The following is a 25674-nucleotide window of genomic DNA, read 5'->3' as shown; positions in this document are numbered from 1 at the left end:
GGTAATCAATAACGATGCCTTGCTTCACTAGAAGACATCGTTCTTGTATCTTGAAGGTATGAATGCAAAGTTTAAGTTACTCAAATAAATTATTCATACAAAAGTACAAGTGCTCCTCCTTTTGATATAACAGCTGGCGAGGTTTGGTGACTTTCCCACTGGGCCTTTTGGAAACATATTATCTGTTAAACGTGGCAGATCAACCACTAACGTGACTAAACTGGGTAAGCAGATCCAGAAAAGCCTTTAAAAACGTTCTACCAGCTAAAAGAAGGCCTTTTATATAGAAACGTGTTCAACACGCTTCCATGTAGACATCACGTGTCAAAACACTGCGAGGACTCACGTGCTAGAAATATGGCCATAACGCCATTTTGAAATTAAAAACATTTTAATTAATTTTCTTCACTGGCAGTCAGTGAATTTTTGCAACATTGTCTGCAACATTATCTTGTAAGACTATATTACAAACAGAATATTATGTAAACTCTTTCTATAATTTACAATTGTCAAAAGATTTTATATGTGAACATTTTAGAAATATTTTCATCCTTCAAATAAACCGGCAATAATGCAGATGATGAAAACATACTACTCAATGCAATCTAAACCGATTCAACATGGTGACATATCCGCTATGAGAATACAAAAAAAAAATAAAAAAATGGAAATTAAAATAAAAAATAAAATCGGCCAAGAGGCCTTGATTATGTCATAGCAGAAACCCTGCGCATTACTTGTTACGACGTTCAGTTGGACACCGGAATACAATAAAAGGATTGTTTTTCAGAAATAGGGAATGAGCTTTATCAATGTTTAAAAAAAAAAATTCTTCACAAAACCTCACGTTACTGTCTCATTAAATAGCAATTACATATTTGAAAGGATGCTAAAACCTCTCACTGTTGAAAACCAGTGAATTTTTACAGCAATGTGAATAGAACAATGGAGCTCTTTCTTCACTATAATGCAGATATTTTAATCTTAGTCTTAAAAAAAAGAATTACAAATTATTTATTTTATTTTCTGTAATTTTTTTTTTTTTTTTTTGTTTTTTTTTTTAACTTGAACGCCTTTTGCCATCACCGGACAAATTATTTTTTTTAAATATCAAATACATTTATAGTACAGATAGCATGTAACAGCAAAAGGGCCTTAGATGCAGGGGTGTCCACAGCAAAACAGCAAACTATGATTAAATAATTTATTGTGACAAGTTCTTGCTTGTCTATAGCTCACTTCATCGAAATTAGAACATCACACAAGTTATGGTTGAGTTCCCTAGTATGCTACAAAATCATTAGCGGAGAATTTTGAACGTGGCGTTTCGTTAATTTTTTTTTGCCCTCTTTCTTTTTTTTAATTCTGTATAAACAATGCTAATTTTATATTATAATTTTCATTTTGATATATATATGCTTATAAAAATATATAAATTCAAAATACTTAATACATACATAATACTTTGTACATTGATGGTAGTAACATTATCCTGCGTTGAGCGAGAACATGAAAGCGGTCTTAGGCTGCTTGCTTCAGCTGAACACCCCTGCCCCCACATTGAAAATTTTGGGATTGTCACATAACAATAGCTTTATTTATAAACAATACATTTAGGGAAAGCTTTAAATACAGCTATTTGTGAACCATTGGTAAGCAATTAAAAACAAGCTGTAATGTTTTAAAGTCCACTGTTGATCCCCACGTCGGGCTCGGTACTTTAAAGGACAATGTCTTTTAGTCTCTTTACAACCAGTGAGTCTTTTTCTCGACATTCTTCCAGTAACGGGTTGATTTCATGCATTACATTTTCACTGTCCGCCCCCCTGGGCTCTGCCTCTGAAGGCCGAGAAGGACCATTGCTGACAAACTTCTCCATGTCACGGTTTCCAGGGCAGTGGATTATGTTGTACGATGTCGCTGAAGGTTTGGCTGGCAGAGGACTCTTTAGATGTAGAGGAGAAGTGATGGGGCTGACAGCCTCACAGCCATTTCCCGCTTCGCGAATGGCACCGTTTACCTTGGGGCTGCAGATCGGGAGGTCTACTGTCCTTTTCCCTTTCAAGGTAGCCCGGTCGTCGGTAGTATGCTCATTCCCATCTTTGCCAAAAGTTGCAAAAGTTCTTTTTGTGTTACAGTCTTCAAAAGGTTCTGTATCCACCGTGGTGGCTTCTATAGACAATGCAATCACATTCCTTCCATGCTCTGGGGATTTTGCACGACTTGTGATGGGGACTCGGGGCATCCAGCATCTATCGGAGTGCCCAAGAATCCGACACTCTTCTCTGCAATGGAATCCTTCGCTCTGATCTGCAATAACAATGGGGGGGGGGGAAACATATCTGAATTTAGTATTCACTTGGTAAATTGTAAATTAGCTAAAATTATCATTAAACAGAAACGCTGCCATTCCAGCTGCATATTTACTCTGATATGAATGTGCTATAATTTGTATTCCTGTTTTATTTACCTATTAAACTTCATTGTTACAATTAGGGCATGTGAATGATTGCGTTCATTTTCTTCCCAGTCAAAGAAAAAAGCATTGATTGGCATTCAAACTCTGAATATCTAATGCCACAAAGAACTATATGGCCCATCAAGCCAAATAGTTGGGTGTTATGAAGCTCTTTCAGCCATGATGAACACATGGATGCTTGATGAATAAGGAGGTTTAGATTACCTACTGTATTGAATTGATGAGAACATTGGGGCAAAACATCTCTTAATTAAATCCCAAATTTCCAAGGTTTCTAAAGACAAAGTCTTCATTATATTTGTATTTCTCAAGTCCAAATCTCAAACTTATTTAATTTTTGTGTGACGCTAGATCTTATATCCATGTGTTTCTTTAGATAAATCTTTATTATATTAACTAATGGATAAATAATATTATAAGTGCCCCACTGGAGACAGGAGGTGGCAAATTATTATAAATTTAAGAAGCCAGAGGACAAAAAAATGGCTGTATTTATTGCTTATGTCTCAGATCTATAAGTTTGCGGATCTCTATATTTTCTGCTTGATACTGTCAACATTTGAAGGAATTATGGATCATTGAGTCTGAGCCAGACCGCCCGTAAATTAAACGATTCTACTTTTAAATGCCTGCCTTTTTTTTCATTGTATACATATAGCCTACAACAAAAAAAAAAGCTTTCTTCTTAAGCAACGAGTATTTAAAATGTATCCCAACGCCTACCTTTAAACACACGCCATTGTTTCCTTTAAAAACCTTTTATTCTCGAATTCTTCTCTGAATGGATATGTTTGTACAGCTTGCTGACATTATACTGCACCAGAACGCTTCGGGGAGATTGCAGAAATCAGCTTTGTGTTTAGGACAAATAGGGGATTATGGTATAGATTGAAGGGAGGACACACGTGATTAGGATGACTATAGAATTCAGGGGGAAAATAGCCTACTGCCTTTATAAATGACGTGCTTACAATGTAAAGGGTGACATTTTATAGCGCTTCTTTAAATCATACTTATCCTAACATATGTTTAAAAGAATGGGCTGACGTATACCATGTATAAGGTGCTGATATGGCTATGGCTAGCAACATAATTGTGTAACCTACAAGGACTTTGGTTATTCATGGAAATAGAGGAAGAAATCTATCCAGGATTAAAATTACGCTCTTTTTTATGGATATACTCTACATACTTTATATTTCGGTGAAGTGCTGAGATTTTTTTTTTCTGATAAAGATCTGTTTGAGGCATTGTGAGCTATATATTTGTATGTTTAACCCGGACCTGCTAAATCCATTTGTATTTCTGCCACACACGAGGCAAGCTCATAAAAATTCAGATCACACGGTGCACTGCACCAAAATACAAGCGGCTTATGCTTGCAGAGAATAGGTGGTGTATAAGAAAGTGTGAAAGCTCAAATACTCATCAGCTTTTAACTCTGTGCCTTAAGGTGAGATCTTTGGCTGTGATACACAAGTCAGTTCTTTGACAGATCCATCAGACAGAAGAAGTGAGTGTTTGTGAATATCTGCCCGTATGTGCAAAGGTCTACGATTTCTGAACGAAAGAACCGAAAGAACTCTGCATCTACTGAGTATCGTGAATTCGGAATGGAATCAAAACTAGAATAAAAAATACATATTATTTCTAAAAAAACCCAGCTCAAACAGTCCTACATCTCTTGGTTGATAGGAAAGAATGGACTATGGGAAAAAAGAATTGATATACTTCTAGGAAGTGAAACATATTTTCTTACTAGTTTTGAGTATTCTTAATTTAAAAAGGCTTATTTTAACACCCATGATTAATATGTATACATATTTTGAAAATATAACATTCTCATGATATACATTTTAGAACTTCATGTAAAAGAATCAAATAAAATCCCTGAAGGACATATTGGTTCAGCCCCATCTAACCAAACCTTCTTCAAGGATATTATGGTTGTCATCAACTACTGGGTGGAGATGGTCTTTTTTGGTACTGGCTGAGGCAAACTGAGCAATGGGAATCAGCCTTCAAAGCTAGCAAATGTATTTAAGTGCTTATTAGTAGGCTTGTGCAAAGCTCACAGCCAACCATGAAACAGCACGTGCTTAAGTGTGATCATCAGGGGTGGAATTGGCTATTCACATTTAAGCCCAGAAGACAGCAGAATCTGAAGTCACGCATATTAAACCATCTGGCCACAGCTAGGAAGGGTCCCCCACCAGACCTTGGCAAACTCCTAGGCCACAACTAGACATATTGTCAGCTTATGGGCTTACCGTCAACTAAGAATTTGGAAGACTATCAGGCTAAAACTTAAGATAATACACTGTTATTATTACAATGTATCATAATACAGAGTCTAGAGCTTGACAAAATGTGTCTACTTGTTCCATGAATGATAAGCATATACTGTATCATGGAGATGTCCCATATCCCCTTTCCACACTTAAATTACCTTAAACTGACAATTACAACATGTTAAATGTCAGAATACCAGCACAATTTGTGAAATACTTTCAGTTCCTAGGAATGCCTCTAAAAAACGTTCAGCATCGATCCCCCTGAGATTGGGTGGACGAAATTTCTGCACGTATTACGAAAACTGCAAAATCCAGATGACTGCACCATGCGGATATTAGTTTCCGTTTAATGATGTATATATATATAATCTTGAACAGTTTGAATGTCAGCGTGGAATTCCGATCCAAACTCACTATCTTACAAACAGATTAATTATTCCGATTATTTCTCAGAAAACCATGTCATATGAAAAGGCCAGTTATGGCGTATTGTTTTCAAATGTACCGGAGGGTTTAATATTTCCTGGGGTTTTGTATTTTTTTCCACCATGCAGAGTAGAACGCTTTAGAATTTGTTTAGAATACTGTTTATTATATCCCGATAGGTTACTACACACAATTAAGCTCTGCTAACATTTAATCACTCTGTACCGCCGAGTCTGATAAGCGAGCATGAACACAAACTAACTCTGCTTTTATAATTAGTCAAGGTGCAATTCCACATGAATAGGTGGAAAAGTCAGCTGTCTAAACTCTTTATTCACAAAGCCATACCCGGTTTAGGTCAAATGCAGATCGATAATACCGTACATTTAGGACGCTCTATGGAATATTTCTGCACTGTGAAACTTGAATGTATTTTGCTAACGTCACTGAAACAGCTGTGAAAAAAAATAACATCCGAACTCTCAAAACAATGGTCACGGCTCATCTCCCCTTTAGACGTGATTTATCCCCGACACATGAAGCAATGGGGATTATTCGCTAAAGGGAGAATTGGCCAGAGAGTTGTGGCTTCAACTCCTTGACTTCACTATACATTATAAGGGGCCAACACCGGCAGGTTTCTCCAGCAACAAGGGCTGAGCTGGCCCTAAATTATTTATCATTCTACGGATGAGGAGACTTTGAAGAAATCTCACCTGATTCAATTATACATTATACAGGGCTAGCCAAGCTATTCTTGGATGGGATAGACCCCCTCAGCCTTAGATGACCACATTGGTCATGTTTTCCATGGCACGTATGATTTTCACATATTCCTGTCCAGTATGGGGGGTGTATAGACTCATGGAAGGGAACCATTTACTTAGTTATACATTGCATGTTACCCATACAGGACGGGTATAAGTGAACATCATATGTGTCATGGAAAATATGGCCCCCCTACCTCAGCCTCAAAAACTCTGGATCAGCCCCCACATACTGTTTGTTAAATCTATGGTAACTTTCTAGCTAAGGATAGAGTTGCTAACTTTGTAGCAAGTTCTGAAAAATCCATCCCAAAACACGAGTTGCCTTTTTATTTCAGAGTCCATTGGGGCCTCAGCACAGAAGAACTCATGCGATGCTTCGTACAACTAGGAGATGACAACATTTCAGAGGACGGCCTTGGCCCCCGGAGTATCATTAGCTCTACCTTCTGTACAGCAGCACTTTTTGAGACACAATTGGGATTTGCTTCAATATTGGGGTTTTGCCTTCTTCAAAATCAAAGGTTGATTTTTTTTGAGCGACTAATGAGTTCGCTCATTATCTATACTTTATCATTGTATTTCCCACAAATGGTACGAGCCGATAACGGTTTTAAAGTACATTTCCTTTAAAATATTTCTTTAAAAAAAATCTCCATCTCCACTTCATAATGTGACATTTTGTATATTTTTTAATTGACAAAACTGAGGGTAACAGAGAGGTTGACTCGTGATATTATCTGGGCAGACACAAAAAGATGATGTTTGAAAAACACCATAAAAAAGGACTACTGTAATTAGTCTCTTATGATACGCATTCATTACGACCAGCTTATTTCTTTCACGCTGTTGTTCTTTTTGTCTGCGCAATCAAAGTTCATTGTTTCAACCTGCACTGGACAGGCTGAAAACTTACACAAGATGCATGTAAATCTACAAGTTGATTTTGTTGACATAAGAGATAATAGCCCATTTTCTTTTGTATCTGAGTTGTAAACAGTGTCAGCACCTCAATTTGTGGCATTCTGTATATTTTAGAGAGGCTGCAAATTGAAAAAAGGAAGCATAGGTTAAACACCAAGAACAAAACGAACGAGACTTGAGACTGCCAGGGGTTTTAGTTATGCCTCTTGAAATATTGTTTCTGATAGGTCCTAAAAATGTTATCTACTGAAAAACATATATATATATATGTAATAAATTTGCATATAAATATATTTTATATATATATATAAATATATATTTATTATATATATTTATATATATATAATATATATTTTTATATATATATATATATATATAAATATATATTTATTATATATAAATATATTTATTATATATAAATATATAATAAAAATATATTTATTATATTTATTATAAATAATATTTAAAGACAACATGTTAATTGCACTCTCTAGTATGCTAAGCAAATAAACCTTATCAGATCCCTTATTTTATTGTTTCCTCTGATTTTTTAATCACATAAAAACAATATAAAAAAAAACTTTTTTGAAGCTTTTTAAGGTTGTGTGGCAACAGCCTATCAGCATCCACCTTTGTGCCATATGACAATTAATGCAACATTTTACTTGATTAAAGAATCATTTATGGAAATGGCTTGGGCGTTCAACATTACTAAGAAAGAAGTTTCTAACGCTGCACTTAATTATAAAAGTGTTACATTCAGAAGAGTAGGTGGAACGGCACCTTTAGTTAAAGGGGCAGAACATGGTATTAAGTGAATTAGAACTGGTGACTGGTAGGCCCACTCCAGATTGTTTAGGTAGAAGCTATTCACTTATCTTAACTGTAATTATAGAACTGTTACCAGTTCTTTTAAGGCGTTAACAAGTAGGGTAACAATCTACAACCAAGACAGAAGTTATTTTCATACATTAGAACTAAAAAAAAACTTGTGAAACTCGGCATTAGCACTTATTAGACCTCACTCAAGCATGAAGAGTTTATTGTCTATAGCAAGGAGTATATATACTCTCCATATAGACATATTTCCATTGAATACCTTGCTTTGGTTGGGAAAAGAAAAAGCGTAAGAAAACACATTTTTACATCTACATTTCCACATGCGATTTTTCACTCTCCAGTGGAAAAGAAGTTTTGTGTTTCAATTATATAGAAGACAACTCTGATTCTACTCGTAGGAATAGCAAAAAACTCAAAAAAAATCATCACGAAAAAAATCATAAACATTACAGAGTTTTTATTCCTTTTTCATTACGACACACTCACAAAAAAAAAAAAAAGCTTCATTCCAGACAAATTAAAAGTAAATTGATTGCCCTGGAGGCATTTATTCAAATATCTTTGTTCTGTGTTTCCCCGAAACATTAAGAGAGGAATACGAAATGGATGAAGTGATGGCACATTAAATTCACCCCCCCGTTCGTCTGTAAATCAGATTTTTTTAATAAAAAATAGCATCTCACATTTGTACCGGAGCTGACTAGCGGGATCAAACATTTATTTTGTGTGTTTTCCGAACTTGTTGTTCTGGACGCCACGTTCCTGTCGTTGTGTTTTAACACCCGCTTTTAATCATTCCATAGGCAACCCGATGCACCTGTTTGCTAAGCCCGTCTGCATATTATTAAAAATAATAATAATAATTATACCAGCTCGTCATTTTTTTGAGGCTCAAAGGACGCAGAACCCAAACGCTTTATTCTACGTGAAAGATGATTTCTAAAAACATCTTTCACGATCGGTGCATTTTGGGAGCAGCTTCCATAGAACCGCAATATTCGGGGGGGAAAAAGCTAAATTTTTCAGTTTTGCACTCAAAAAGTCTCCCGGAGCAATTCATTTTTCAGGGCGTAAAAACAAAAGATTAGAACGAAGGCTTGAGAGCCGGTGAACGGAGGTAGGTTAAGGTATTTGTGGAGTGTTAAATGTCAGGGTTTGCAGGTATATAATAGAATGTAAGATTAAATGATATAGCGCGGGTCATTTAAAGACCAATGTCATTTAAAGGTGTTAGAAATCTCATCGGAAAATCAGCAGCAAGCGATTTGTTCTCCCTTGTAAAGCAGAACATACTTTGTGAATGGTGTAAATGAGTAGGGCTGTGCTACATTCGCCTTAGTGCTGAACTTTCCCCGAGGGGCACATCCTATGGGGATTCTTATAAAACCTCTTATCCCTGCCAAGTAACAAAGTTCATCATCTTGGAAATCAATTCGTAATTGCCTAGTTCATCTAAAACGTCTCGAGGAAAGTGCATCTTATAACTGGTTTTAGTTTGATTGCCGTTTTGCTATAAGGATCAGAGGGCAAGTTTTGAAGTAGGATATATATATATATATATATATATATATATACACACACTATATATACACTATATATACACTATACATACATAGATATATATATATATATATATAGATATATATATACACACCACTCTGACTGATGTCGTATATATATGTCATCATACACTTATATATGTCTATATTTTCTTCAATTTTTATGTCTGGCGTTAGACGAACCTATCCAACTGTCAAGTATATATAAATAGTATTTCATTTTCATTTTGAGATAAAGGGACAAGAACACAGATAATGACCACTTGTCTTGTGCAGTCGTATTTGTGTTAGAAATAAACGTTCCAGTTATTAACTATTAACAGCTCTGCAGAAACTAAATAAATAGGAATTTCAAAGTATGGTCTATAAGGCTGTAATCAAATGCATATATTTAAAGTTTGTAAGGCAGGGAGAGATTTCTTTTGAATGCTAGAATTGAAAAAAAATCAAATATATACTAAAGCAAAACTTCCTTACATTACATATTCAGGAAACAAAAAAAAAAAAAATATATATATATATATATATATATATATAAAAATAAAAAATAAAAAATAAAAAAAAATATATATATATATATAAAAAAAATTAAGAAACAATAGTTTTTCTCTGCTGTCCTATTCGGAGAATATTAAACTTCACTGGATTCCTGCTCCCATCTGCGTAAATACTTTTTTAAAGGCCGATCACCCTTTGTCATGTCCTCCCGCACTGTCAATGTTAACCTATTACAGACGGAACACATTTTCAATTAAAAGAACACAAACATTTTACCGGGGAACATCTGTGTTAATAATTGTATTATTACATTGCAGCCATGCAGAGGCCATAAGAACAGCTTGCGGCATTACTGATTGCACATTAAAAAAAGGCAGCTTCAGGAAAATGCTAAGAGTACAGCATCCTAGCTGTGTATGTAATAGTGTTATGGATCATTATTTGCTCCCGCATTAAGGCTTTGCACTCCCCTATTTGCCCTTGTTGCCTCTCACATGGCAGAAAATATAAATATACGTTATATCGACGACCTTGCAACTTCAAAAGAGATATAAGCTGTTTTCTACTTTGTAAGAAAAAGCCGCGTAGAGATATTGAATAGTCGCCTTTTTGTGTATCAAATTGCTGCTTAATTTTAATATCACTTAGTTACCTTTTTGCCATTTATTTCCGGACCATATACAGTTGGAAATTGCTGTCTTCTTTATTAATTATGTCGTAGTGCGGCTTAGAACAAGAGGTCGTAATCTAGAACTAGAAGGTCAGAGGATGTAATGTAAGGGAGTTTTACTATATTGAGAGGATGGTAGAGGAATGTAGCAGCCTCTCAGCAGATGTGGTAGAGGTAAATACAGTGAGGGAATTAAAAATAAAATGCGCCTCTAGATGAAGCCTGAAACCTAGAAATACGGAGAACATTACTAGAACATAGAACTCTCCAGCAGGTGAGACCTATCGGGCCCGTCTAGTCTATGTCCCTCAAACCTTAATCAGTCCTCGGTTTTGTCTTGAGATTCAGCCTTATGACTCAAAATAAGTCCATTCTTCATACAGTTGAGTAGTATAGACAGAAGTATTATTCCTTATCACAGTTTAAGGACATTATAAACCAGATCTTAATTATAATTCTATTTTTAAGTGCTCATGTAGAACCATACCCTAAGCGCATATTAACCTATATGTAGATATTTACTATAGAAGTCCCTAATTATGCACGTCTCCTATCTTCTTCTGACTTACAGGTCCGCCCAGGAGAAAAGAATATGTTTAACATAAAAACGGGGCCCTCGGGTGACTTTTTCAACGTCTTGGAATAATCTCTGCTTCCCATCACTCTTCCTTGTAAGCATTATCGGGACATCGGCCAAAGCATTAGGAAAAGCACTTTCTCTTGGTGGGCAGTAATCTCTAATGTCATTTATAGCCAGAGTGACTAATGAGAACAGGTTCCGGCCAAAGTCTACAGTACTACTGTCTATTTCCATTCAGGAAACTCGCTTTCAATGCTGTGGCACCGACCCAGGGTTTTACTGGTCCGATGGCACCGCGGTATATCATGTTTAAAGGGAAATTCAGAAATATTCGTCATTCTTCAAAATAAGACACTTATGGGAATTATGTGTACGGTTGACCTTCATGCACCAAAATGTATCGAGAAATTAATCGGAAATTAAGGAAACAGAAATTTAAAAATGTGTAGAAATTAAATTTTTAGCTCTTTTCAGCTCTATATCCTGCTCACTGTTCACTTAACCGATAACCAATTTAACACTTTATATCTTTATGAAGACATCATTTAAGAATTGTTAGTATATTATTATTTATTGTTTTAGATAGTGCCATCAAATTCCGTAGCGCTGTACAATGGTATATTTTATTAATATATATTTATATTTTTTTTTATATATATTTATATTTTTTTTTATTCTGAATAAGAATGCCAGGACTTAAGTGCATGTAAAATGTTTTTGGCACAAAATGTGCTCAAGTCATTTTAATTCCGTTTTTGCCAACGCATTTTTTTTCTGATTTTCTCTCTGAATCAGAAATATTTTTTCTGGTCACATAATGATATTTTACTCCATCAAATGTACTTAGCAATTCACATTTATAGTATGTATCAATTCATTTGGAATCTCGTCTCCACTCGCCCCCAAAAAATACTTCGGCTTAGCGAAGCGCTTTGCATTTGGCAAGATCTTTCACGCAACATGGAAATAATTACCCAACGCATTTGGGATTTAGAATAAAATGAAATGTTTTCTGAGTAATGATTCTAGAACAGTATGGCCATTGTGGATCAGGGCACGGAATTATTACATGTGGCGATACAGCATGTCTCATAACTACTTTACCATTATCCTGCATGACATACAACAGAATGTGTCAAATGTCCCGTTGGCCGCTATCCACTACCACTCCCACCATGTGAGAAATTACAAATACGCACTATGGTATGTACGCAAGCAACTGGGTGGGTGATCTAAGTGTATCATAGCTACCAACAGTCCCAAACTTGCTGGGACTGTCCAGACAACTGATGTAATGAGCTGTTCTTGTACATGTCTTGTGCATATCGAGTTCCAACAGCTTAGCATGCGCAATTCCTGAGTTGTTAAGTATATCGGAGGAGCTTGGCTATGAAAAGACCTGATATACCCGATGGATAGTATTATACGCTATAAGCAAACTTTAGCAGGCATGTCCCTTTAAGAAGTGTTGATGGATGGATGGATGGATGGATGGATGGATGGATAGATAGATAGATAGATAGATAGATAGATAGATAGATAGATAGATAGAAAGTTTTTTTGATGTTGAAAGGGACCGAGATGGAAAGAAATCGAGAATGGATATATTGTGCTGAACAATGCATGTTTCAACTACTGGAAGTGAAGAGGATGGAGGTTAAATAATGGGACCTCTGGGAGGCTGGGAGATATGATTGTACATTTAATGATGGATGTTACTAATATTGGGGAAAAAAGGGCTGCGTAAAAGCCTTTGCAGCAATGATTAAAATAAAAACATGGGAACAATTAAGGGGTTAGACATCCCGGAGAATGCATTGGTGAACAAAGAGGAAACAGAAGTAAATCAAATGAAGTAAAAAATGCATAAACTGGTCAATTAGAACTTGGCTGAAGTGTTTAAACTTAACAGTGTTAATGTTTTCACAGCAGAGCATCAATTTCGATGTCCCAGAAGAACTGATGGAATTTCTCTGGTACGGAAAGATGATACGATTTAACAAATTCCCAGGAAACAAAATTGAATCAATATTTTTTATTAAGTATTTAGGATTTCTAAATAGGTTAAAATTGCTTTGTTATTGTTTTTTTCTTTTTTTTTTTAAAATCTCATTATTATATTTCATTTTTTTAATAGTATTATAGTATTAAAAATCCAAATAGTTTTATAATAATTCATGAAAATAATTTATATGTAATTATTATTACATTTTTTGCTTGCATTCCCTTTGCAAAATAAAGAAATGTATAATTATATATTTTTACTCTTTATTTTTAAAAATGCATGCGTGGATAACTTTAAATACTATTAATATAACAATAATATAACAACAAATATTAAAAGCTGTACAGGCAACTAGATGAAGCATGGTATATGGTCAACATTTTAAGTAATGATGTCATATGCTGGAATCGATGAGCTTTTGAAACTGGGGGGAGCTACTTCAGATTATAGAGTGGTATATAGTGGGTAAAAAAAATAAGACAAAATAATCATATTTTAAATATCAGACATTGCACATTAATGCATCTTTACAACATGAAGCATAAGAAAGATAGCAAACTAAACATTTGTATATAAAAGACACACAACAAACAAGAAAGCCCAACATATATATTTCTGATCACTGTTGTCTGATATAAAGGTAGAGAGAATAATTACCAATTTTGTGTTTCTCTAGACTATTATATATTGATTTTACTTTAATTTCCAGAACTGCAGTGGATATATATATATATATATATCTTCTTTTACTTGTCGACTATAGTACGCATCGTAATTACAGTATGCTGTTTTTATCTAGTATACTGTTTTTATCTAGTTTCTCTGTTCTATTGTATGACGCTGAATGTTTTACACGCACATGGTTAATGTAAAAATAACAACTATGATCTATGATATGAACATTGAGACATTTCTGGCAAATAATGAGTTACAGATTTATACCAAAGATTAAACATGACTCAAAAAAAATAATAAAAAAAACCCCTAAAAGCTGGTATGATTATATTAAACAATGCAGGCTTAAAAACATAATCAATTTGTTACTACCGTACTTTCCCTGCAAAATCAACCGCCATTTAATCCATATAAATGTAAAACATTTCCTGAAATCCTGTGTTTTTCGCAGATTTAATTATCAGAAACATGACTTTCTCAGATCAGAGGGCAAATACATCCAGAGCTTGAGCTTAAAGCATTAATGAAGTTGGCTACCAGCGTGTACTATTTTTTTACCCCAAATATAGTACCGTCGTGATAGATGAAAGAAAACCATTCTATGCCATATACCACAGAAGTGTATGGCATTAAGGCGCCACGCTTCATTACCCGTGTAAGTGGGTTAGAACGAGTATGAGAAGGCATGAACATGGTATTGCCTCAATTGCCCGGAAGCTAATCCCCACTATTCTACAGGCATCCAAAGAGTTTGGCACCCTACATGTGGTTACTGATGTAGAGTGCCAAACTATAGGTGCCTCAGGCGTCCAAATTGGTGTAGATCCAAATAGGGGGGGGGGGACAATATGTGGTCAGTTCAGAGCCACCTATACCAGAAGAGCCACCTTTTGGCATTCAGCCATGAAGTGAGCGAGAATGGAGGTCTGTGCTGTAATACCACAAGTGATTTAACAGGTCCCTGAGCTGGTGAGCGGAGATCTGAGGATCTTCCCAACCAAGTCATGATCCCCACTGCCTGTAAAAGCGGGAAAATTGAGAAAACCAGGACACTTGGAAGGCATATCTAAAGCTCAATCATTATGACTTTGGCCTATTCTTGAGCTCCAATGGAGGAACCTCCATGGAAGCCAAGTCCATGTAGATACCAACCCAAGTACTACCTTCCATCTCTGTTAAGGTCAGCTCTCCACCTAAAAAAACCCTCTCTTGTTTTTAGCTGTATCATCTGTTTTGGGTTTGTTTTTTTAAACATAATAATACAATGTATTTCCTTTAAAAAAGGATTTACCAACTGCCAATATTTTTCGCTGCATGCACGGAATATAATTACCATGTTTATATCACTCCATTTAAAGAATTCTTCATTTATACGAGAGTAGATTGCATTATGGATATTTCGCAAACATCTTGAGGCCAACGGTTCTCTAAACATTGACGCAAACAAAAGCGACAGACTAGGGCTTCAAGGTTACATAAAATGAAACTTTCAGATGATCTGGAAACCCGGGTGCAAATGAGGCATTTTCTTGAGCAAAATGACTAGTGACACAGGTAGCTCAGAGGACGCATTAAAATGCTGGGGAGCAGACAGAAATATGAAATTTAAATTTCATAGACCCTAGTGCTATATATGCATTGACATTAATACATTAACAACATGGTCCTATCTGGAAATATTTTCTTTGGGCTATTTGGATACTTAAGTAATTTACGGAGCTCTCAACTCTCTGCTGCCGATCCTGACGGCGAAAAAGTCTTCTTCTTTCTCCAAGATCTCGAGTAATTTTAAAGAATATGTATCACCGAAAGGTGATAATTTTATTTTTAAAATATGCGTTCCCATTGCAGTCATTACAAGCCGTGAAAGGTTTTTTATTAGCTGTGAGATCTCAAAGAAACGTGTTATATTCGGCCAACTTCATACGATAACGTATGAACGTTGGAAGTCATGGTTGGCCTAGCAATAACCGTGAACTGTCGGCGGCCATAGGTGAAAGAGATGTTTAAATAAGGTTATAAGAAAGAGAAACGATGGGAGAAGAGGAATAGTACTGCGGCTCAAGTGCCCATGCAGAATTTTCTGGGGTTCATACAGTCTAGAATACGTCGGCCTGTGAAAGTAGCTAGTAGCATGTTATAAGTGTGTTATGAGCTTGGCACGGGTACATACAAAAAACATAAAGTTTGGGGGTTTTTTCTAAAAAGAAAATTTAGGGATAGACTCCCTTTAAATACTAAATTATTAATGAATGTGCTCAATTACAGAGATTGCTTTAGGTGCCATATTAAGACGTGTGTTTTGCTTAATATGGTTATTATAAAATGGATTTTCTAATTTGCAAGTCCCGAAATGTGTTGAATATGATAAACAGATGAAGCGTGGTGTAATTATAGCAATAATCTGCATATAGCATGATCTAAGCTGCTTTCCTCTTTAAAGAGGAAAACATTTTGGGGTTAGTGAAGCAGACCAAAGAACACCCCCCCAACGTTTCAGGTGTCCAAATCCAGACACTATTGTTGGGGGTGTATCAACAGGTGTGGGTGTGGGGTACTTGAGCAATGGCTACTGGGACTGTATCACTTTCAATGGGGTGGTTTGGAGGTATGCAGTCAATATAGTTACTAGTAATTATCACTGGTATTGGTAAAGCACTAATACTGTACTACATAAGTAAGTGGAATGAACATGTAAGTGTAGGCATGTGCATGAATAGTTGGCTTCATGCAACCCGTTGTGTGGACAAGTTACTGTATGACCTTGAATTGAAGTTTTGGCTAAATAACTCTCTAAGCGAACTCATTTCCCGTAACCTTTACATTAATGATGGCAGTAACAGGCCCTTTTGCTGGTTTATGACAGCTGTCACTTGTAGCAGGTGCATCGTCTTATATTCAGGCTCTTAATGCACGATGTTATTAACCTCAATGTACGGTTATAAAAAAATAATAAACTTCCATTTATGTATTTTCAATGTTTAAAAAAGATATATAACAAAGATTATTAAGTGAATAGCATTGTCCTTGCTAAATATGTGTGTCTAGAGATATTTGAAAATAATTCCAATTAAAATGCATCTTTCGTTAGCACTTCTGACCATTATATACCTTGATATAACTCTAGGGGGAGCAGTTGAGACCTGGCTCTAGGGCTCTTCATGGGCTGGGTTTACCATTCTATTATTGTTACACACACACGTATATATATATAGAAAAAGTCCAAGAAATTAAACACACTCACAGGACTCACTAGTATGGGAAAAACATTATTACATAGACCTTTCAGGCTCTAATCAAGACCCTTTAGCAAGATCAAGATCAGAATCCCGTAATTTCTTAGACTTTTTTTTTATATTGTCTGAACAATATATATTGTCTGGATTATTTTATATTAATGTGGGGTTGAGAGCAGGGCTATTGGACTTTTCTGTTCGTATACCGTATACACGAACTTTCAGTGGATGATGGGGGCTCTACACAGGTAAGTACCTATGTTATTTAGTATGTAAGCAATTTATTTACATGTGTTGTTATCTTGATGGTTTATTCTGTTGAATACATTGATGGAGAAACACTTTGAGCATGTGTTTATTATGGATATATATATATATATATAGCTGGACATACCAGTACAGGAAAAATATATACCATCAAAGCCATATTGTAGGAGCCAAACAGAATAAATCATATCTTGGGGGTGTACGCTATGAAGGAACATCAGATGCGCCCTCAGTAACGCAGACTAACAAGGATTCTATTAGGCACAGAAGAGTCTCAAGAAAGTCTAAAACCGATGGATGCCAATTACCGATATGAAGTTGTAACTGAACAGAAGGAATGGAGAGGTCATGGACAAAAGCAAAGGAGGGAAGGAACAGGACGTGAGTAATTTAGACAGATCTATCTTAAAAGAGCAATGTCTAAAAAGAGAATCGGGTCATTACAAATTGGAATTAAGCAACTTAAAATAATCACAACTGCCAAAAAAAGAGAAATATAAAGATAAGATTTTTTTTATAACGCAAAAACTAACTCCCGTAGGTAAAGGTCAGTTAGGAAACGAAATAAAAAAAATAATAATAAAAAGGCGAGGAAAAAATAGAATCACATTCGTTTAAGATTTATAATTTAATTTTAAACTGTTTGAGCAAATAAAAAAAATAATTATAAAGGACAATCTTTTTTTTACCTTCTCCAGTAATAATGGAAACTGGAATTTCAGATTGAATTTATACTGATAAAGTGTCATCTTGTATATCGGAAGGCATATTACCTGCTATTTGGAATATGAAACAGATGTCTACTGGCAAAGGATTTTAACCCTCTGCAAAGCTTTTATTAAAGGTTACTTTAGTAACTAAATGCTGCGTTAGATTCTTTTTTGTCTCATTTATAATTTTTTTGTCTGGAATACTTAATTGTCATATGACAAAAATGGCAAATTTAAACATATCACAAATGTTTTTGTTTTATTTATTATTATTCTTTCGTGTGATTATGCAGCTGATGTGTTTGTTTCAGAACGTAAAGGAGCTGTTTACAATTTTTTTACATGATTACGTTTTTTTTTAAAATATAAAATTACCCTCCCTGTGCCCTGGGGGTTGTTTCTGCATGAAACGCGGCAGGGATCCTAAGGCCCCCTTTCTATGCACCGGCATGTCTAGCAGCAAGCGTGCCAATGGCACAGACGGGGCTCAGCACGGTGCAATCCTGGAAGCCAACATGTAGCCCCCCAACTGTTAAGGAACTACATCTCTCAAGATACTCCGCCAGCATCCAAAATACATTTACAGAGCATTAGTCTGAGTAAGCAACACTTATGTGGAGTAACCGTGATATAGAGTAATAATAATAATAAAAATAATAATAATAATATAAAATAATATAAAAAAATAAAAAATATATAAAACAAAGTATCCTAACAAGTAATTAAATAACACATTATTTTTCTCCTTGCTTCAATAGTAATACAGGATGGTTACTTATACAGTGCTGAAAGCAAAAACTAAGTTTTTGGGGGGAGTCTTTTTTCCCCCATGGCAATTAGATTTCTTAAAGCTGGCAGCTTTATGGCCCTGTAGATTAATCAGAGCATATTACACTGTGAAAATCTTTCCAGGGTCCTAAATCTGTTAATTCCGTCACTAGCAATGGCTAAAAATAGGGAATGACATAAGCAGAGGAATGGATGGGCTTTGGTTCTCAATTGATGCAACTGTACAAGCATCTCTCAGTCCTACACATAAATAAATATATAAATAGAAATTGGGGGTCTGGAAATAAAAGAATATATATATATATATATATAGAGAGAGAGAGAGAGAGAGAGATTTTTTACAGGCCAAGAAAAAAATAAAAGAAAATGTTTTTTTGTCTTTTTAAAAAAAAACATTTTGAATTTCTGATAACATAATTTCATTATGAACTCTTAACTATTATGCATGGTAGAATTGTATTTCAATAAAATGTACATAACTAATATGAATAAAAAAAAAATAAGAATCTTTGGCAAAAAAATCAAGACGATGGCTTTCAGGGACCTACCTGGCCTCTTTTTACATGCCCATTATCAAAAGGTAACACTTTCTTTTCTTTTATTACGAGTATTATATTGCTCCCAGTATTGCGATATTTTACATAGTCAGCAAAACTCCATCTAAACGGTTAACGCACAGCATGGCTTGTGTTCTTTTTAATGATAAATCTTAATGACTTTTTGATGTGTTTAATTATCATTAAAAACAGAACACATGCCCAAGAAGGCCGTTAATATCAAAATCTTAATGCAGCGTAGTCAGCAGTACCTGACGATTAACATAAATGTATTCTGCATTTTCAAAGCTGGGTTAATGCTCAGTGTGACGCTCAAAGGGTTAAAATTATACCCTCCGGCGCATATGCCTATTATATATTTAGATTTTTTTTCTTTTTTTTTCTTTAATCTTGAGAACTCTAGAACGCCATTCGTTTTGACCGTGTTATATTAGGCTTGTAAACATTATTTCCCCCCCTCCCCCCACGACTGACAAAAACTGGCACATGATTACAGATTTTGGTTATTATAATGCGTCATTACCGTTCCCATATTCGAGTGACTTAATGCCACAATTAGGAGAAATTATGGCTTGCATGGAATATCGAAAGGCTATACGTTGTCATTATGTAGCATTACAATGAAGGCCTGTGTAAATGTGACTGGTGCATCTGCCGCAAAGCCTCTGGGTTGTTATCCTCCTTGTCAGGGCGAAGTAATACCGATAAGACATGCTTAATAACAAGCATGAATCTTAGCCCACTGGCAATAAGTGCCAGCACTATGTGTCAGTATTTTAAGGGTATTCGTGGTACGAACATGATGCAATCCCTTTGAAGTACAATGTGTTCTGTGCAAAATGAAGTCATTTATCTGTGTAACAAAATGATCTATGGGGGGGGGGAATATAATTGTATATATAAATATCACCATAAATTAGAACCGGAGACTCACCAAGAATTTAACTACCGCAGACATATTATTCATTTTAATTCAGGAAAGTATATTGTTTTATGGCAAATAGGAAATCACTTGGTATCGGCAACTCTTGTCTGATCTAAATTTTTCAATACGCTCGTTGTGGGGCTAGGTTTATATAATGTAAGGTGCATTTAGAAGAATAATATATTTTATTCATGCACTATGTTCTAGAATTCCATATTTTGGGGGGGATTTTCTATAAACATTATCATGACCCTGTGGAACTCATGGAAACATTCTCAACTAAAAAAAAAAAGAGGGGCTTTGGAGGAGGAAAGAGGGAAAGAGGCATTTGGAATAAGAGTGATAGACCACTAACAGAACAATCATTGTCCCAGTAGACAAAATGGTCTTATATAATCTTACTTATCAACACCCATGGACAATGAACGTATCAACTATTCCACTGTTATCAACTATTCCACTGTTGTAGAACAAGAAGCCCAAAGGAGGGGTTATAAGTCAATGTAGCTCTATAGCTGCTCAAGTTGGTGTTGATCCAAGCCCCATGCTTGGCTTAGACCTGCTAATCAAGAGTTGGGCAGTACCAGCAAGAGCCAAGCTTGCTCAGCCACCTTTCGTTGAGGATGTTGGTTCTATGTATGGAGGCTAGGATCTGCCATGGGTTGCAGGTGACTACAATTGGGGTCTCATGCTGCGTAGCCAGCCAGCCTTCCCACATGTATGCGACCCAAGCACATACATAGGTACATAGGTACAAAACTGTATTTATACAAAAGGAATCGCTGTACCATATGAAGAAGTGAACTCAAAATATCTAAGGATCTTCTGGTTCACAACGTACAAAAGAGTTTCAAGTTATTAGAAATTTAAATGTGAAAAGTTAATAAATACAATTAAATTACAGATTTACATTATATATACCAACACATATGTAAGTCTTGTGTACCTATAAATCTGTGGATATGAAAGCCACAAAGATTTCAATTAGGTTTTTCCACCTTACTGTTTTTTTTTAAAGTAAAGTTTTGCTTTTTTTATTATTATTTTTTTTTTACTTTTTTATGTTTTTTTAAGGAACAGAGAGAAAAAAATCTTGTTTTTATGCGCGAGCATTTCTCTGCTCTCTCTCTGACATGATATCTCACTTTGGAAATCCAAATTTAGCGCAGAGAAGGAAACATAAAAAAGAAGGTTAATAGGAACAGGCCGGTGGGTAATGTGAGCTTCCTGGTGCCAGACCCAGAGTTTCGGTCTGCTTTCAGACTCATTAGCTACGTAGATTGATTGGTCTGAGATCAGGAAATGCTCAGTGCTGTGTTAGCAAAACTTTGGGTATTTTTCCCCATCACCTAATAACCGGCAGATAAATTGCCTATAAGCGGTATATACTGAAGTGCGGCCACGCTTTTAATTAAATATTTGATATTTTTCGTCCTCAAGGTGTCAAATTTAAAAACATTGTTCCCTGGACCTCTGCTCTAATATTTAATGATTTTAAAAGCTCCTGTTTGTTAATAACCAGTAATTGTGTACATAAAACAAGGCTTTAAACTCAACATATGGATTTTAAGAACCAGTATATAAACATTTTCAGCGTTACCACCTATTCTCAAGCACAATAACAAAATGACACCATATTTGCCCTATTTAACTTTCACAAACCGGGTCCATAATTCTTTATCAATGTCATATAACATCCATTATATGAGACGAACGCTATCCTGGGATTAGTTTACTGCCGAGGATTGTATCTTAAACCAAACAGCTAGATCTTATCTCTAGATAAATAGTTTTCTGCTGGAAGGAAATCTATACCTGGCTTATCAATCTGATAATACCTTTTTTTTTTAGTAAATTATCTGATTTGAAAATATTTGAAAACATATCAATCAATATCATTGAAGTCATTGTATCTTAAACAAAAAAAAAAATATCCCAGTCTATTAACATTTTTTATTTAATTTATCTTGCAGTATATTGATTAAAAACAAATAAAATCCCCAAATAAACCTACAGTCTTAAAGAATATTATTTGCTTATTTAATGATAATAGGGATTTCTAATTAAGGGTAATTGCTTGACACTGGGGTTTCTATGAATTCAAAAGATCACATATTTTACTTAAACAGGAAAAAGGCTATTAAATGTCCGGACAAAAGTGCAAAAACCGTCAGCGAATGCAAACCCGTCACCAGTTTACAAAACCCAACTGCTTACCATATTTTACAAGTTTTTCCTGGAAAAGCCTGCTTTATTGGTTACAGCATGTAAAAGCCCTCCATAAATCCCAAATAGCTGTCAATGTATTTTATCACCATAGCAACTAGAACTGTCATGGCCGTTTAAAATTGACTATATATATTTTTTTATTATTATTATTTTATTTTTTTTCTCTCTTCTCAAGGGTAGAAGAATGACTAGTAGCCATGAGTTTTTAAAAAAAAAATTGGTCTATAAACCTACACATTATTTATTTTCTCTTAAATCCATGATCCATTCTATTCCAATTAGTATTGTGAATATTTAATAAATAAAATAAATTAAAAAAAAATCAAAAAGCATTTAGTTTAAAACAAAGAGTTTACCCCTCTATCTGTTTTACTTAAGCCTACTGAATTTGCTTAAATCATATCAGTAGAACTTTGTTTGGTTTGTTAATTGCTTGGGTGATGTAGCCAAAAAACCTCTTGGATAATTCCTGATAAGAGTCGATCTGAATCAAAGATGGATTTTTTCAATAAAAAAATCTTAACATCATGTGCCTTGAAATCCACAATTAACCCTGCTTTAAATTACTCATTTATTATTAACCAAATTAAAAAATCTGTACAACACCAAAGTCTTTAGGAATTAAGTATTAAAGGGGCTTTATGATGTCATTGTGATTCTCCCCAGATTCATTAGTATTTACTATGTATGCCTTTTAAATCCCCCAGCCTAGAATACATAATTTACCTTAACACAGATAACAGGGACACAAATCACCCCAAGTATGTATCATGTATCAATTACCTTCATACGCTGGTAAATTATCACCAGATAGACTTCACTGCTCATTAACTTGATTTGCTATTGACAATCAATACTCTTGGCAAATTTGCCTTACATACGCCAGTCAATAAGACACATGAGAACCAAAAAAAAGAGAAGAATAAATTATTATGTTGCATTGTTTCACTACTAAATTCTATAACTGTGCAGCACAAAGCTATGGTGTTCACAAACTCGTCAGGAATGCTGTTTTCATGCCGTGGAAACCATAATTATGGAAAAGATTATCTTTATTTTTCTGTTATTGATTATAATGTCCTCAAATAAAGACACAATGAGAATGACAGCAATACAAAAAAATAATAATCGTAAAATAGCGTTTAATCCATAGAAACTTAGATGGCATTTCATGAGAAATAGGCGGATTTCTGCAGGAGATATAACAGACACAGTGGTTAAGGCCATGTATCATGTATAGAGAAGGCAGGTCATGATGATACCTAGAAGCATTATAAATGAATGGAGAGCCTTGGTTCGCCAAATGTATTAACCAAACGGTTCTAATTCTAATGTTAGTCTTCATGGAAACCAAAAGTCGGTATCAACATTGCTGGGGTCTGTGGTGGACAAGTTACTGATGTTCTATGGACCTTCACAAACCTTGCGACAGACACTGGTGTCCTTCCAGGGACATGTTGCCCACCCCTCATAGAAACCGTGACTTGTCACTATTAGATACACCTGAGTTTTGGATCAAGAGTAGGAAGGTTAGGTAGAAGGGTTGAACTTGATGGACTAAGGCCTTTTTTCAACAGCATTTACTATGTAACTATGTAACATCTGGATTTAAGTGGGGGTATCAAGCAAAAAACACCAGTTGGTAGTCTTATATTTGATCACAACAGTGTAGAATAGGAAGGAGTCAGCTCCAGACTGTGTGACCCTGAGAATCTGCCCCTTCATCCTGAGACCCTGAGATTGAGGCAAATACCCTAAGAGTCGGGGTCAAACCCTGAGAGTTCCCAGGTATGGTGATGATTCCTCAATTCTCTTTGAAATCAGGTACCATGTAAACTGCAAGGTGTTAATTTTATCCTAATTTTGGGAAATACTATTGTTACTGTATCAAGAAGGCATCATTTAGGAAGATAAGGCACGGGTGCCACAAGAACCTACGTTAACCAGATCCTGTCAAATAGGGACCATTTTCTGAACAAATTCCATATACACAACAAATTTTCATTAGAAAACAATCAAGATTCTATTCCAGGAGATCACAATTTCTATACCATTTTTTTACAGTCTAGAGCTTATGGTTACTGACCCGGGAGAACGTAATTTTTGCATCCAATCAGTTTACAAAGAATACCAGCGCACAAATAAGGCCATGCATGAGAGCAAAACCGAGGGAGGAATAACTCCTTGAATTGCAAAGTAGTATATCTGACCTCAGAGATGCTAATTTGGGTCCTGAGGGACTTAATCAACCTCTTTGTTGAAGTAAAGATAAAACTTTTTGACAGCAAACACTGTTCTGATAAAATGGAATTTTCAATTACTTTGTGAACATCTGCTACACACTCCCATTAACAGCGTATCGACCACGAGAAGACGCCAACGGTATTGGCCATCATATCGTCGGAAGTTAAGGAAAACAAGTATAAGTCACCTTGAATATGGTGTGAATTTTATATATATTTATATATATTCTTTGCAAGAATCTATGAGTTTTATTAAGAAAAGGGCTAAGTTGGCCTGAGAATAGTACAGAGGTGATTATATTTCATCTCAAGATATTCATCCATGATTTGATATCACCCTACGATATCACCGTACGATTAGGGACCTTGTTTTTAACCCCTTAAGGACAATGGGCGGTCCCTAAACCCATTGAAAACAATGCATTTTGAGCCTACATGTACGGGCTTTGTCATTAAGGGGTTAAAATGAATGGAGGCTCTGTCTCACATCCCAGCTTCTCCAAGCCCAACACCCTATAACCCTCAATTATGTAGGAAAATTCTCCCATTCAATACAAGGCGGGTTTGTTTTAGTTATATTATGTGTAAATGTTTAATGCAATTATAAATTCACATTTTTTTGAAAAAAATTTGGTGCTAATTTCAGTAATAAAAACAGATAATAACGACAGGTATTTTAGCATAAAAACTGTTATCTCAGGAGCAGATTTGATTGAGATCATAACTGTCAATTGCCATGGTGATGTCGTTTGTATTCCTCATGCTATATTAAAATATAAGTTTAGAAATTATTAATTTCATTTTATACCACATTTTAATTGTTCCGCAAGTATCGGTGACAGTTCCACTGACAGCTTTCCTAACTGTCAAACTATGTATGTGGATTGCGTAAAACGCATTGGTTTAAATTAGCCCTAGCCACAAAATATCATATTTTTAGTTACAGGGTCTGCTATTTTATTTTGAATTCCCCCCAAAAAAGTTACCTTGCACACACAACC

The 25674-nt window shown here is 35.3% G+C and overlaps 1 protein-coding gene across 1 annotated transcript in view; it reads right to left on the bottom strand.

Moving 5' to 3' along the window:
• Positions 1–1720: 1720 nt before the first annotated feature.
• Positions 1721–25674, bottom strand: part of LOC149281997 (protocadherin-19-like) — an 84057-nt gene continuing 60103 nt past the window's right edge. Inside the window, exon 5 of the mRNA XM_089498749.1 lies at positions 1721–2310. Within this exon, the coding sequence (XP_089354875.1) occupies positions 1721–2310 (590 nt within the window). The remainder of the gene's footprint in view (positions 2311–25674) is intronic.

The sequence above is a fragment of the Sceloporus occidentalis genome, unplaced genomic scaffold (genome assembly GCF_023333645.1).
Source record: "Sceloporus occidentalis isolate IW3139 unplaced genomic scaffold, rSceOcc1.0.p SCAF_125, whole genome shotgun sequence".
Lineage (NCBI taxonomy): Eukaryota > Metazoa > Chordata > Lepidosauria > Squamata > Phrynosomatidae > Sceloporus > Sceloporus occidentalis.
This window is presented reverse-complemented; position numbering and strand designations above follow the sequence as displayed.